The sequence below is a fragment of the Pyrus communis genome, chromosome 1, assembly GCF_963583255.1.
Source record: "Pyrus communis chromosome 1, drPyrComm1.1, whole genome shotgun sequence".
Lineage (NCBI taxonomy): Eukaryota > Viridiplantae > Streptophyta > Magnoliopsida > Rosales > Rosaceae > Pyrus > Pyrus communis.
The window spans coordinates 3,874,795-3,890,053 of record NC_084803.1 but is presented as its reverse complement, the minus strand read 5'-3'; the positions used below and the strand labels follow the sequence as shown (position 1 = coordinate 3,890,053).

The 15,259-nt window shown below is 38.8% G+C and overlaps 3 protein-coding genes across 5 annotated transcripts; 2 read left to right on the top strand and 1 right to left on the bottom strand.

The window, feature by feature from the left end:
- The first annotated feature begins 2,423 nt into the window (after positions 1–2,423).
- Positions 2,424–6,878, top strand: LOC137744933 (squalene monooxygenase SE1-like). Its single transcript, XM_068484754.1, has 8 exons — positions 2,424–2,904; positions 4,540–4,651; positions 4,771–4,945; positions 5,129–5,297; positions 5,436–5,654; positions 5,767–6,042; positions 6,162–6,440; positions 6,536–6,878. Exons 1-8 carry the CDS (start codon positions 2,659–2,661, stop codon positions 6,674–6,676), a joined length of 1,617 nt encoding a protein of 538 aa, XP_068340855.1. The 5' UTR covers positions 2,424–2,658; the 3' UTR covers positions 6,677–6,878.
- A 164-nt stretch (positions 6,879–7,042) lies between these two features.
- On the bottom strand, positions 7,043–10,104 carry LOC137744942 (uncharacterized). Of its 2 annotated transcripts, XM_068484765.1 has the most exons (7): positions 9,736–10,104; positions 9,579–9,620; positions 9,229–9,354; positions 8,685–8,920; positions 7,990–8,026; positions 7,568–7,625; positions 7,043–7,482 (listed from the first exon to the last, which is right to left on the bottom strand). In XM_068484765.1, the coding sequence occupies exons 1-7, from the start codon at positions 9,886–9,888 to the stop codon at positions 7,412–7,414; spliced, it is 723 nt and encodes a 240-aa protein (XP_068340866.1). In that variant the 5' UTR covers positions 9,889–10,104; the 3' UTR covers positions 7,043–7,411. The 2 variants fall into 2 exon arrangements, with proteins under 2 accessions (XP_068340866.1, XP_068340874.1); XM_068484773.1 differs by lacking the exon at positions 9,579–9,620.
- A 260-nt stretch (positions 10,105–10,364) lies between these two features.
- On the top strand, positions 10,365–13,153 carry LOC137717156 (probable pectin methylesterase CGR3). Of its 2 annotated transcripts, none has more exons than XM_068456468.1 (7): positions 10,365–10,463; positions 10,556–10,715; positions 10,822–10,861; positions 10,974–11,015; positions 11,492–11,866; positions 12,239–12,294; positions 12,634–13,153. In XM_068456468.1, the coding sequence occupies exons 2-7, from the start codon at positions 10,581–10,583 to the stop codon at positions 12,784–12,786; spliced, it is 801 nt and encodes a 266-aa protein (XP_068312569.1). In that variant the 5' UTR covers positions 10,365–10,463; positions 10,556–10,580; the 3' UTR covers positions 12,787–13,153. The 2 variants fall into 2 exon arrangements, with proteins under 2 accessions (XP_068312569.1, XP_068312562.1); XM_068456461.1 differs by having other exon boundaries at positions 11,486–11,866.
- The last annotated feature ends 2,106 nt before the right edge of the window (positions 13,154–15,259 follow it).

Sequence of the window (15,259 nt, the reverse complement as noted above, 5' to 3'; positions counted from 1 at the left end):
TTGGGGGAGGTAAGCAGAGAGATTTGATGTAACTCATTTAGCCTCCATGTCGAACCGATGCACAACATTTATTCGGCCAGTGCTTGTGAAATAAGGAATGATGCTGACGATGATTTAAGTGGGGAATATGTATATAAAAACGCATACATAAATAGGTGATAGGCCAGCCTATGGACATGAGGCGTGAGGAATCATGATTTGTTACCAGGCTAGTGAGGTGTATTCGGCCAGTTATTAATGTGACTTCGACTGGTTGTGGAGACACTTCAAGCAGTTTGTTTTGTTGGTTCTCGACGGTTGTAGCTTAGTTTCGATGGTGCTGAAATAAAATAATGCATGTGAGATAAAAGGCACTCGGCTGGCAATTACACATAGCCATAAAGCATGCCACTTCGGCAAATCATTTCGACTGACGCTGGATCATGTTCAACGACCTTGACACTATTTCACCCATGCTAGCTTGGTGGGATGTTTGGTAAAAAACATGGTTTATCCAAATTCCATCAATAGCATCAAATATTGATTTTAGTCTGAAGGCTTCGACCAAAGGTTTTCCACCATAGATTTTGATTCATGGGAGTATGCTTTTGCCGAATCAGTATGTATTCGGTGGAGTTATTTGGCAGCTGCAGAAATTCAAATACAAGTATAAATTTCTTAACCATTCGGCTTACGAGCTGAAGTTTAAGGAAACTGGGGGGGGGGGGGGGGGGGAGGAATGTTTGGACTCAAATTTACACCATCAGCCCGTGTAATCAAGGTCGTTGAGTATGCATAGTTTTCAACCGTCGGATGAAAAAGTGGAGATAATTTTTGTTATTGTTTGAGGATAATATTATGATTTTTATCATAATAATTATCTTTGAATATGAATTATCTGCGTTTTTTTAAACCATGTGAATTATATCCCAAACAAGCAGTGCAGTTCGAATTAATTTGGGATGTCTAATGGCACTTGGAAGCTAAAAATGAATTTGATCAGGATGCATGCATGCATGGGATAAAGGTGAAATTGTGAGATGGTGATGTGATGTGATTAGGATGGTTATATCTAGATATTTAAAAAAAATAAAAATAAAAATAGTAGGCTTTAGCCTATGGACATGATGGAAAAGCTAATTATCAGAAGATAATGATGCGGTAATTTATTGACCATTGATCACATGACGATGGGATAAAGTCATCACTATTTCGTCAGATTTGGTGTATTTAAATATTGAAGATTTGTGGCATAAGAAGACTCAGGAATTGCTTCAGCTTGGTAGTCGTGATACACCAGAAGTCTTAAGAGATTATTTTCTAGTAGCAGTGACACATCAGGAGACTCAACGATTTACGGCTTGGCCAAGCAAAGTACATCAGCCCTATAAATACAGGTGCAATGGCAACGGGAAAAGGACCTCCAATTCAACCCACAACTACCCTGCGCAAAACCTTTCAAACATCTTGAGATTTTTTTTTTCTTTTTCTCGCCAACACATCTTCAGTTTGGATAAACAGCATTGTGAAGGTAACCGGTGAACACCTTCAGTTTGGATAAACAACACTGTTGCCGTAGAATCAGCCGACCGAGGAGCACCTTCAGTTTGGATAAACAGCACTACGTCGAGGCCGACTGGTTACCTATCTAAGTCTCGGTCGATAAGGGTTTTCGAATCCTTATTGGCAGATGTCATCTTATTAGCCTTCTCGGTGAAGTAAGGTGTTACGAGTTACGACATTCGACATACTGGACGCCAATTAATTTTATGATTGGATACTCACAAGTGAGTTTCAGAGTTCGGCATTCCGACGGTTGAACCACATTCACCATCAAGACATACATCACCTTTGAATACTTGTGTCCGTACAGTCTGGTGTCGATTCGACGTGTTTATACTCTTACGAATATAATCACTGTGACCAAATCGGGCGCCGACGATTTGTGAATTTCGTAGAATTAGCAGCTTTGTCTTCAGGCTCGAGAATCAAAAGGCCGAGATTTGTTCCTTCCTCGGCCGCAGTCGCAAGATAAAGAAGTCAGCAACGCACTCAACGCAACATCAACAAATTTTACTCCTCGGCCGAGCTTGGCCGACGAGTTGGCAAGCCCCGCATTCAACCGAATGACATAGTTAGCTTATTAGTTACTTGACCTGCAAGCCACGTAGATTTTGTAATTTTTAAGAGTAACAATGTGATACGGGTTAGAGTAGCTATTTCCTGATCCGACGGTGGTATACTTGTCTGGCAAGAGGAGAAGGAAAGAAAGAAATCGTACTCCAAACATTAAAGGGTCCCAATCCGCGCAGTTAAAGCCGAAACACACTCACGTGGGCCGTGGCGCAGCAGGCTAGAATAGAATCCAACAAAACGCATCGTATTTCGCATCAGCAGCACAGCTGTATGCATACGTCGTGGTAGGGGTGAGCTGTGGGTAGGGCGAGGCCCTGTTAAACGTTGGACACGACATCTCGTGGCTCCGTTGTAAAACTTGTAACAAACCGAAACAAACGGTTACAAAAACTCAAAGGGCAATTCGCCAGCGCAGAGTGCCGAATATTCCAGAAAACCAGAGAGAGAGCGAGACTGTGTGTGTGAGCCCGCGGCATCCATAAAAGGCCGCGCACACGCACAGAGAGAAATAGAGGGAGGGAGAAGCGTCGTTGTTTCGGAGGAATGGCGGATCAGTACTTGGTCGGATGGATCTTCGCCACCGTGCTGGGCGCCGTGTTTCTGTACAGAGCGCTGGCGAAGAGGAGCGACGAGAAAGGGAGAGGTTTGGTGGAGGAGGAGAATAGGAGCGAGTGCGTGAAGAGCGTGATGGTCTCCAACGGAGAATGCAGATCCACTGACGGCGACGTCGACGTCATCATCGTCGGTGCCGGTGTCGCCGGCGCCGCTCTGGCTCACACTCTCGGCAAGGTGAGCGAAATTGAAAATGCTTCGATTGAGTTGCATCTCTGGTTTGCTTGCATTTTCTCGGGAAACAAACAATAAACACAATTTTGCTTCCATTTTCTCGGGAAACAAACACATTTTGCTTTAATTTTTGTGGTTATTTAAATCCATGTGGAATTGTGATTGCCAAGCACGCGTTTGAATTTGCCTGAATTGGTAAGGAAAACAAAAAAAAAAATTAACGCTCCAGAAAAGTTTATTTCGGTTTTTTGATTTAATATATTATAGTTTAATTCTACAGTGACATCAACGGACGCATGCATATTCATATGGAAGCATTATGCAGAATTACTCTAATAACCTTGTTAAACAAGCATTAGATTTAACAAACAAAAATCATGCTTAATGAGTTTCTTAATCATGCTGAATTATGGACGAAGATGCGGTGTTCGATCTGGTTTTCGAGTCTCTGATGAGGTTACTGTATCACTCAAATAGTTATGTTCAAACGTTAGGTTATGCACATATTGCTTGTGGATTTTTTATGCTACATTGGTAAAATTGTAAGTGGTTTGTTAATTTAAAATGCATCCAATCGAGCGATTTTCTTATTTAAAGTTAAAATTGCAAGTGGTGGTTAATTTAAAATGCATCCGATCCAGCAATTTTCTCGTTTGAGGTAACTATGAGTAGTAAGACATTTGATTGGATCATGCCTGTTATTCAGGGTATAAACCTAAAGAATATATTTTTTCACAAGCTTTGATATTTCTTGTTTAGGGTAGTCATTGTTTCAAACATTACTTTTTGAATAGTTATTTGATTAATTTTAATTTACTTTGAGTCCTTAATTGTCTAGTATCTAGGACTTTTCATCGTAGAGGACACAATGGGTGTATAACCACTCAGCAGAAGTTGTCAAAAGTAGATTCCCTACAGTTTCCAAAAAAAACAAAACCTAAAAAAGTAGATTCCCTACATTTGAAGAGTCTAATGCGACATAGCAAAGAAGAAAATGGTGACTCAATAATCCATTTGCTAACATTTCCAGGTCCTGTAATTAGCGTAATTACAAGGGCTTCGAGATTTGTCTTACTGACCGAATTCAAGCTTAACATCGTGGGTCATGGATTGAAATTAAGATGTCATGCACTTTGCAGTTAATTTTTCTTGTTTATATTGTTTGATTTACCTTTTTTTTAATTTAAAGAACTAGTATATGCTCACACACAAAGTGTGCGAAATTTTTTACTTTGGTTGTTAAAATTGAAGGAGAGAGAGAGAGAGAGAGAGGTTGTTTTTTGTTTTTTTTTAAATTTTTTAATTTTAGAGATGATAAACTTATATGTAGGTGAGGTTTAAGAAAAATAGTAAAATTTTATTCGTGAAATTAAGTCACTGTCCTTAACTTTTTTGTTGTGATAGAAGACAAAGATGTCTTTTCACTTTCTTTTGGTTGACAAATAGGGTTTTATTAATGTAGTTTTATATATTGTATCCTTACTTTGAAAGATTGTCAAAACTTTTTAAAGATATAGCAAAGATGCCGTAAGGGAGATGCCATTTGGCCTAGGTTTGGCTTGTTTTTCTTTCACCTGTTTAGATTCTAGTGCCAATTCTTTTCCTTTTGGAAATTGATAAGGGTACTTCGAACTGCAGGATGGACGTCGGGTGCATGTGATCGAACGAGACTTGACAGAGCCAGACCGAATTGTTGGTGAATTACTACAACCTGGAGGCTACCTTAAATTAATTGAGCTGGGACTAGAAGGTAAACTCATTTGAACTTTTTTACCATGGAGATGTATATGTTACCCAGCCAGTTTCTGTTTGCCTTGTATTACATAAGAAATCATTAGTTAATAAAATTTGAATTATTTTTTACTGCAGATTGTGTGGAGCAAATTGATGCCCAGCGCGTTTTTGGATATGCTCTTTTCAAGGATGGGAAAAATACTAGGCTCTCTTATCCCTTGGAGAAATTTCACTCAGATGTGTCTGGGAGGAGCTTTCACAATGGCCGTTTCATACAGAGGATGAGGGAGAAGGCTGCAACTCTTCCCAAGTACATCTTTTCTCCCTTGGTTGATAACTTGATACAAATTAAATGTTGGTTTCTTTTATAGTGTTTGTTTCTTCTTGTTGACTTGGTGGCGAGTTTCATGTGCTAATGTTCAATACATTTCTTTGTTTGAAGATTTTCTGTTCACCGGAAGTTATACTTTCTTTTTTTCTTTATATTCTGTAGTGTGCAATTAGAACAAGGAACGGTTACTTCGCTGCTTGAAGAAAAGGGAACAATTAAAGGTGTGCAATACAAGACTAAAACTGGCGAAGAGATGACCGCATATGCACCTCTTACTATTGTTTGTGATGGCTGTTTCTCCAACTTGCGTCGCTCTCTTTGTGATCCTAAGGTGAGGTTTGGATAGTAAGGTTGTGATATCATTATATTTGTCTGCAAAATAACTAGAAGCAGAATTAACATTCAACTTTTCTTGTTAATGTCTAGCAGCTCCCGTCAACTTCTTATTTATTAATTTTGTGTTCTGCAGGTGGATGTGCCTTCTTGTTTTGTTGGCTTGGTTCTGGAGAATTGCAATCTTCCACATGCTAACCACGGACATGTTATATTAGCAGACCCTTCTCCTATTTTGTTCTATAAAATCAGTAGCACAGAGGTTCGCTGTCTGGTTGATGTACCTGGACAAAAAGTTCCCTCCATTTCAAATGGTGAAATGGCAAAGTATTTGAAGACTGTGGTGGCTCCTCAGGTACATATATTATGTTCTGCAGTGTTGTTATTTAACATACGTTTTCTCTGTACTTTGTTTACTCGTTAAATCCAGGATTTTGATTCAAGTTTTCTCTGCTCTCTTATTGCAGATTCCCCCTCAAATTTATGATTCCTTCGTAGCTGCAGTGGATAAGGGTACCATAAGGACAATGCCAAACAGAAGCATGCCCGCCGCTCCCTACCCTACTCCTGGAGCTCTATTGATGGGGGATGCATTCAACATGCGCCACCCTCTGACAGGCGGAGGAATGACTGTGGCCTTGTCTGATATTGTTGTGCTGCGGAATCTTCTTAAGCCTTTGGGCAACCTAAATGATCCATCTACACTGTCCAAATATCTTGAATCCTTCTACACTCTTCGCAAGGTAAGTTGTAAAAAAGTTTAATAATTTTCTGGGGTTTTAAAACGGGATGTTCTGCGTTTTTGCGTCTCATTGTAATCTAAACTTTGGCTTACCGACTGTATAATCTTCCAATTTGGCAGCCAGTGGCATCCACAATAAATACATTGGCGGGTGCCCTTTACAAGGTCTTTTCTTCTTCACCTGATCAAGCAAGGAAGGAAATGCGCCAGGCTTGCTTTGACTATCTAAGTCTCGGAGGTGTATTCTCTACGGGACCAGTCTCTCTGCTTTCGGGGTTGAACCCTCGCCCTTTGAGTTTGGTTCTCCATTTCTTTGCCGTTGCAGTGTATGGTGTTGGTCGTCTGTTGCTGCCATTTCCATCACCTAAACGCGCCTGGATTGGAGCCAGATTAATTTCCGTATGTATAAGCTGTTTCTTCCCCTTCTCCGTAATAGACTTATCCGGGATATGCTTCGTAATTGATTTCTGATTATACGATTGTCTCCACTGCAGAGTGCCTCAGGAATCATATTCCCCATAATCAAGGCGGAAGGAGTTAGACAAATGTTTTTCCCCGCAACAGTTCCGGCATATTACAGAGCACCCGTCTCAAGCGAGAAGCAGGTGAAAAAGACCGAAGATTGCGTAAACTGATGGTACAGCGCTGTTGGGAGAGGATTTTCCGATGGGTACTGCTCCCGGCCATTCCTCATCTGCAGTTGAGGGGAAGGTGAATGCAAAAAAAAACAGAAATATTTGTTGTAGTAACCGCATATTTTGTTTTTTAGGACTCGTTCTTTCTATGTGTTCATACCTTTATTTTTTTTTTCAAGTACATTATGGAAGATTCAAAATCCATGCATAATTTCTTGCACCTGAGGTCCCAAGTTTGACTTCTCCCTCCCTCGATATTGCTTGTATCGCAAGAAAAAAATCCATAAAAATAAACGACACTTCTAATGGCCAATAAGGAACGTGAGTACGACACAAAATAACGGCAGCTTAATATAAACCACTGGAGACATGAAGTACCTTATATAATGTGAAAATTGTTAAAATCAAATTATGTTACAACAAAACCCTATAGTATGAATGCATAATATGTTCCCCAAATACATAGCCCCTTTGCTTTTTATGCCGGTATACCAAAAAAAAAAAAAAAAAAAAAAAAAAAAAAAAAAAAGGCGGATTATTCCCGTATGATACAACATTAGAAACAAACTTTCATATTCCATCTCGAAAGGCGAAGAAGATTAACCTACTCGGGATTACGTTTATCTGTTGACTAATGTACTGCAAAGGAATGTAGAAGTGCCAAGTTGAATACCGCACAACCTTAGCGTGCTTCAACTTCGCCAAAATCTCAGCTGTATCAGCCAGTTCACTAACTCAGTTCCCCCTCTCTTTCTTTATTGCCTCGTACGACGTCATTACCTCTTTAAACTTTGCTTCAGCAGCCTCTGCATCAAAATTCAAAAAACAAACTTCAATGCAAAGCAATGTCACCGGCTTACTAGAATTCGGTAATGTGCCCATGATACCCACCTTTATTGTTTTGGTTCTGGTCGGGGTGAAACTGCTTCGCCTTGGTCCTAAATGCCGTCTGCGAGAGTCAAGTTATTACTATTGCCAATGCAAGAATACAACATAATAGAAGCAAAAATGACTCGGTAAACGGTTTTGTCAACACAGCATATAGTTCTAACCATCCCATGTTTTACCATACACCAGTCCCACGTATTTTCACCGTTGTCATTCCAAAGACAAATGTTATATTTACAAGAAAATGTCGCAAGTCAATCACTCATTTCTGCAGCAATAAAAGAACATGATACACAACCAACACACTCTAAACTAGTCAACATAGAGATAGTCGTAGGAGTAATAGGGGAAAGAGGGACAAACACATTTTCTTTTGGGAAAGCACTTTACATATAAACAGTACACAAAAACGTGGGGAAAAATACCTTAATCTCAGCATCCGAGTAAGGTGCCTTTCTAAACCTGTTGAAAAAAGAAGAGAAGTGAAAATCTCAAGTTTATTGTTTGTTATTGATCTGATTGAATTATCATGCAAACGCATGTCCAGCAGACCTCATCTTCAGGACATTACATCTTAAAATAAAAGATACACAAGAACGAAGATCACGGATTTAATCCAATTTTATGAAGTGAAACTTTATCTGTTTCAGAATGGCACACATCTTGCTTCACTCTCGCTTAGTTTGCTTGAATCTAAAAAATATCGTTGACATAGATAGGTTTGGCCTCCTAGTAACACATTTGCAAAACTCCATAAATTTGAGTGTGCTATTCCAACACAAGATACCTAATTGTGTACTGAAGTTCAAATTTATAAAACAAGCAACAAAGATTCAGGACATGGGTATGTATAATCTACTATTTCTAGCCGCTAGCTACAATCAACGAAACTGTATCTATCGTATTGTTAAATACCACAAGAGGAGAGGGAAATTAGTATGAAAGCTTAGAAGTTCCATCAAAATTCTGTTCTTCTATCCAACTGCTTTCCTCCAATATAATTAACAAGTTCACCATATTTATTTTCTTAAAACTACAGCTGACAGGAAGTTCAATAGAATACAAAAGTGAGGAAATAATTACGATAAAGCGATTAGGTTTCTGCAAACACTAGCTTTACCTGTCAAGGCCTAAAACTGAGTAGTGATGTGATAACAAATAGTTGGCATTTTCTCTAGGAGTTTCCCTGAAGTTACTCCTCCGGTCCTTAAAGGATGTATCAGTCTTCCAATACCAATCCTCTCGCTGGAATTGTTGATGATATCCACCTTGACTGTTTTCCCTCCAGCTTTCGTAGGTCCTTTTGTGTTTGTTCCTCTCTCTATTGAAAACATTTTGCATACGCCTAATACGTTCCTACATAAGATAGAAAATCATGATGAAAATCTCGATTCAAGTCAACTTCGTAATGTCACTAAGAACTCTAAAATTGGAATTGAAAATATCGAATTCAGAGCTGAGAGCCTGAGAATGTTTTTGTGAAGCAAGTGACGACTAGGCAAAACTGCAGTTATAGTAAGTGGCCAGAAAAATGCACTCTCAGAGTTAAAATACTAGATTAGAGCCACAATTTTTTAATCAGGCTTCTTACAATCAAGCGTGCTAACTAATCAAAAGATGCTGAAAAGAAAATCGAAAAACAACATACAGGAGCTATAACTCACCACTCTCTCCATTTCTTCTTCATACTCCTCTTGCATCCGACGGTTATATCTTTTCCATGCTTCCTCCTGAAAAGATGTCCGGAATGAACTGCCACTTCCTCTCCCCGTCGACGGTGATCTGAACAACTTTTTCATGCAATCACAGACATGGTCAGCCCCAAGTACTACTAACGTACCCACACATTAATTTCTAAAAGGAAACGAAAAGTATCACTTTCAAAGAGGACTTGCATCTACATTAACTACGTTCTCTTCTCCATTTCAAGCTTTGAATTTTCGGTTCTCAAGTAACGAAAAGGTTTCGAATTTATTAAAATCGACGGTAAACCCATTACTCATATGATATCTACCTGTGTATACACCCAATCAACAGTCCTACGGAGCTGAGAAACCTGCCAAATTCCCACACAATTTTCAATTCTCAATTCCTCTCCGCCATTAATGCTGCAGATTGGACTCGCATTCGAACCGAAAGAAAAATATAGGAATGAAGAGATGTGAACTTACGGCGAGAGTGGTGGCGGTGGCGCCAATTAGACCAAACACCAGAATCCCCCAAATCTTCATGTCTTCCTCTTTTGCCTCATACGGTCTTCCCGGCGGCGTCCACGGCCCATTCCTATTCCTACTCCGATCACCGTCGTCGTCGCCGCCGCCCATTTTCCAGAAATTCTCAAACTTTGGGTATCGAATTCAGCAATCCTCACTCTTCGCAGACTGTAAATGCTCAGGAAACCCAGCAACCATGGTTGGGGTTTTTTCCCCTTCTTTTTTGCTCTTCAAAAGCAGAAAGATTGGACTTTTCACGAATTGTATTGCCTTTACACCGCCTTTGAATACGACTCTGTCTCGATTCTCAATGGAAATGGAGCTGGAGACGGAGGGACACCGGACACCTGATTCAGGGAACCCGATCTCCAATCTTTGATGACATGGGCCTATCAATTGGTGGGCCGTATGATGATGGCTCAATAGGCCCAACTGGTTATTAGTAAGAAAAAAAATGAAAAGTTCAAGCAATTCTGTCATAAAATGTGGGTGATGGGGCCGTTTGGCTCATGAGCCCATCAGGCCCAAACTAATTTTCTTCGTCGATCCAGACCGTTGGTGATTCGCACCAAAAAGAAAAACGAACCGTCGTCTTCAACTCCCAGCCAGAACGCAGAACCTCCACAGTCTCAGTCAGCACCAGACAAATCCGATCCAATGTCGGTTCTTTAGCGCCTCTTCTTCCGGTAATTCAGTATTAATTAATTAATTAATTAATAATTAAACAAATTATCAATTAATTAATTATTTTGCTCGCTAATTAATTACCATTTTCCAGCAAGTCATATTTTCGTCCAACAGCCATGTCACGGAGGCCGGTGACTCTGAATTTGGACACGTCTCGACGGTTCGGGGACAACGGCGGAGCTCTGTTCGCAGGTTCTTCCTATTCCAAATCCAAGTCTTCTCCGATCTTATTGGTCGCCCTCGTTGCCGTGGTGATTAATTAACACTCATTTGTCATTTCCCTTAATTTTTTTGGTTTAAAAGTTAATGCTTGGTTAATTAGAATAATGGGATTAAAGCAAATGATTAAATTTTCAGGGAGCATTGCTTCTTCTTGCGTATTCATACAGCGGCAGAGGTAAGAAGCGTTTTGCTTTCTTGAAGTTTTGATTTTTATAAGATATAGATTCGCGTTTGCTTAATGTATAATTAATTTGGATTTGTTTTGTATTATGTATGGATTAATGCAGGTGGAGGTGGCAATCTTAAAGGTGTTGTTAGCAGGGTTGAAGGTAATTTTGTTTCATTTTCTGGGGTTTTTTTTTTCATATAGCCTATGCTTAAATTAAAGATAACGTTTTTCTGTTTTCTTTTAGTGCAAGTGAGTATAAAAGATTAAAGCCAGTACTTTTAATGTTTAGATGAAAATGATTAGAATTTCGTTCCGAAGTTATGTTAAAGCTTGTGAAGTTAAATCCTAGCCTGTAGTTTCGGAAAGGGAAGTGATTTTCGCACTCCCTTTTGTCTCCGGCACTCTCTTTTTTTTAGCCCTTGGATTGAGTGAATCAAAGGAGAAAAAAGGAACATAAATAAGGAGATGACTGCAGAAGGAGAGAACGGGAGTGTGAAAATCAGTACCCTTTTGGAAAATGGTATGAATTGACAAAGCTGGTGGCAAATTTGGTTCATGTTTTCAATGTTTTGTTGCATTTTTTTCTGGTGTATGAACTTGTCTCTATGCTACCTCATATGAGGATTTTAGCTGCAGGTGATTACTCATGCACGGTGGAGGTCCAACGAGCAATTCCCGTTTTGAAGAAAGCGTATGGCGACAGCATGCATAAGGTTTTGCACGTTGGGCCCGATACTTGTACTGTGGTTTCCAAATTGCTGAGTGAGGAAGAAACTGAAGCCTGGGGTGTGGAACCCTACGATGTAGAGGATGCTGGTAGAAGTTGTAAAGCTCTTGTGCGCAAAGACATTGTGCGTGTTGTTGATATCAAGTATCCACTTCCGTACAGGCCAAAGTCATTTTCTCTTATACTTGTTTCGGATGCGTTGGATTATTTGTCTGAAAGATACCTCAACAGAACCCTCCCTGATTTGGCAAGGGTGTCGTCTGATGGTCTTGTGGTCTTTACAGGTAAGCTCTTATTTCATTGAATCTCAGTTACTGTTCAAATCCATATAATCCCAATTTTATGTGTTTCTGGAATCCATGCCTTACCGCAAATATGGCATGAGTTTGGATTTGGAGCTCTATAACCTGTCTTCTCTTGTAACAATTTGTGACAATGTGTTTTAAGAATTTTGACGGATTGTGACACTGAACACTATCAGTTGTTTTGAAAAGGTCAATGAAATGTGCCTTTTGACTCCCATGTAGTTCACCTGGTTTTGCTTCTTACGAATTTGAAGATGTATTTCTCACGTAGCATTACAAAACTCACATTTAGATGGGAGGAATTTACAAATCTATCTGAGTTCGTAAGATGTTTGATAATTTTTCATACAGGCTATCCTCGCAAGCAGAGAGCTAAAGCTGCTGAGGTCTCCAAATTTGGGAGGGCGGTAAGTAACTGCTGCACATATAGTTATTCTTATTCTATGAACCTTGAACATGCCGAATAGATAGATATGTTATGTTCATTGTCCATGTCTTTATACCCTTCTGCCTTTTAATATTTGTTTTCGTATTTGATTGTTTTATTGGGATATCAAAACTTTTATGGTTTTCCCATGCGTGAACAATGTACATGTATCTTCCCCTGGTGGGGGAAGGAGGGACAAACATTCAGATCATCCATCTTATCATTCTACCTTATCTTGTTTTTGTAAATTTTATCAGGGTTTACATCGTTGTTTTTATTCACTGGATAACTGACATATTGGCGTGTTTTCTTTGCGAAGGCCAAATTGAGGAGCACATCCTGGTGGTCTAAGTTTTTTGGTCAGATTAGCTTAGAAGAGAATGATGATGCCGCCAAGAAGTTCAATGAGGCAGCAACAAAGATGTCGTATGTCTCAAACTGCCAAGTTTTCCACCTCAAGTCATTCAATTGATGTCTTGACATTCGACTAAAATAGGCGTCTTGACATAAGAGCCGTCCTGAAGCTACTTAGTACAGTACTTCAAATTTTTGGGGAACCTTTACGACGTATTGTCTAACCTTATTCTTGCATATGTTTATTCTTTCATTGAAATTGTTTTGTGTAGCGAAGCATGCATTAGTTTGGTGAGTCATGAGTGCTCAGATAGGTCGCTAAAATAGTTTTTGTTGAGCCAATTCATTGGTCTATTTTCTTCAAGAAAAATCAAACCTAGGATTTCATCAATTCTTAATTTTCAAAAGAAAAGAGCATTTCGCCATATTTTGCTTTTCGGTTTTTCATTTTAAAGCTTCAAATTTGCAGTGTAGAAAATACTGATGCTAGCCAAAGTTAAAACTCTGAACGCCAATGTAGTACAGTTCTTAGCTTGACATTGACCAATAAGTACAGTTGTATCAAAGCATTTTACGACCTTTCTGTTTCCCCATTGCCAAATGCTCCTTTATTTGCTGGTTTTCTTGCTTTTCTGCTCCATATTACATATAGAGTTAGGCCTTTGAGGTTTGGGTTGGTGTGGGGTTTTGTAGTGTGGAGTTTGTAGGTTTTGCCTTTTTGGGCTCAAGCAAACTTTGGAGAAATTATGGTACAACTCCTTCAAGGCAATAATTTCTTTCTTTTATTCAGGCAATATTCTAATTAATCTAATCCGAAAATACGTGGAAGAGGATTTAGATTTGGGTGTGAAGGGAGAGAGCACACTGCGCTAGCTAACTTGGCTTAGTTCAGGTGATTGTTGAACACAAAAAAAAAAAAAATTCTTCTTCCCATTAGCTTTACATTACAAAATTACAAGTTTACGATTGATTTTCAAGAAAGTTAAATTTTCGTTTAGAGGTCTTGTTTCACTTCACTTTTTGAACTTTTTAGTTTGGTTCTCTCTAAACTTTCAATTTGTGCCAACGTCTCTTCAGTGCGAACTTTAAGAACATTTTGTCCTTTTAATTATTTCATCAATTGTCGTTTATTTTCATCCATTTTTCAGAGGCGCAAATTTCAATTACTCTTTAAAAAATTCTCACAATTCAATCATCAGAGTTCCGTCTATTTACTAATGGCACTATACTCTGGATATTTTAACCCTTGAACTTTATTTTTTATATTTTTAAACAAAAATCTAACGGTTAAAAATACCAAAATATCTCATACCCGATGTTTTTAATCGTTGCTGTTTTGTGAAAGCATCATTTCTCATGCACTAAATCAACCCAATGTTGTTGGAGCAAAACAACAAAAGAAAACATGAGAACTTCTAGTACTGAAAAAGAAAAAGAAAAAGAAGAAGTAAAAAGTTAATATTCTCTGAAGCTGTTGTGGTAAAATTCAGTGGGAGACATTTTTAAGTGAGTCTGCATAACAAAACTCAGACACTCTGCAGAGATACCCCCTCACATTAAAAATATAATATACAAAATAAAATAAAAAACTATGCCTTTGCTTTGCTTGGGTTGGTTACTTTATTGTACGAGAAATTTGAAGAGGTTCTTGTTCCCTATGTGAAATCCAATAAAGTTGGAGATAAGAGGAGATGACATCTACCAAACAATTTTGTACGAGAAAAAAAAAAAGTGGCCCTTGGATTTTGACGTAAATGAGTGGATATTGGAAGTTAGGTTTAGATGAAAATTATATGTTACGTGATAATTTGGTGTGATTTAACATACATTGATATGAATGTCTTGCCAATAGTACTGTAGCTATTGTCATGTAACGAAAACTACTTTATTTAAAATTTTGTAGCTCCAATTATGACTTAGTTATGATTCTTAACAAATGTCAGTTTTCACGCTTAATAGTTACTACGTGATGGAATACAACCCTAGTCAAAATTTTCCGTCATTCGGTCTAAACTCCTAAGTAAAAGTCATATTTTCACACACACACGAGACAAACAATCCTAAAAAAGTTTCTCCGTTTGATTTCAAACTCATTTCAACTTCTAATTAAATGTTATTTTTCCAGACTCGGTAATGTCACATGATAAGACATATTGTATCTTATTCAAGTTTTTCTCCATCCGATTCCAACCTCATTCAGATTCCAACCTCGTTCCGACTTAAGTGTCATTTTTCCCACAACTCTCTTTCCAACCACCTATTGGAGCTAGTCTTAGAAAAACAAGGTCTTTCCTTCCGTTGAGGGTTAAAATATACAACACGCGTGGGCCGGCCGGCATAGTTTTTGCGTCATCAATTGACGTGGATACTTAAAGGGCTTGCCCATGAGCCATGACTGAAGATCTTTGACTTGAGCTGAGACCGAGTGTGCATGCAATGCATTGCCTACTTGCAACATCTTGTCATCTCTCAAATAATATAAATGAAAGGACCAAAGCCTAACCTAATCTATGTAATTTTAATTGGACCTAAAAACAGAGCTTCAACATTTGAGTATTGGAGCCTCCAACTGCAATCAGCCTTGCAATTTA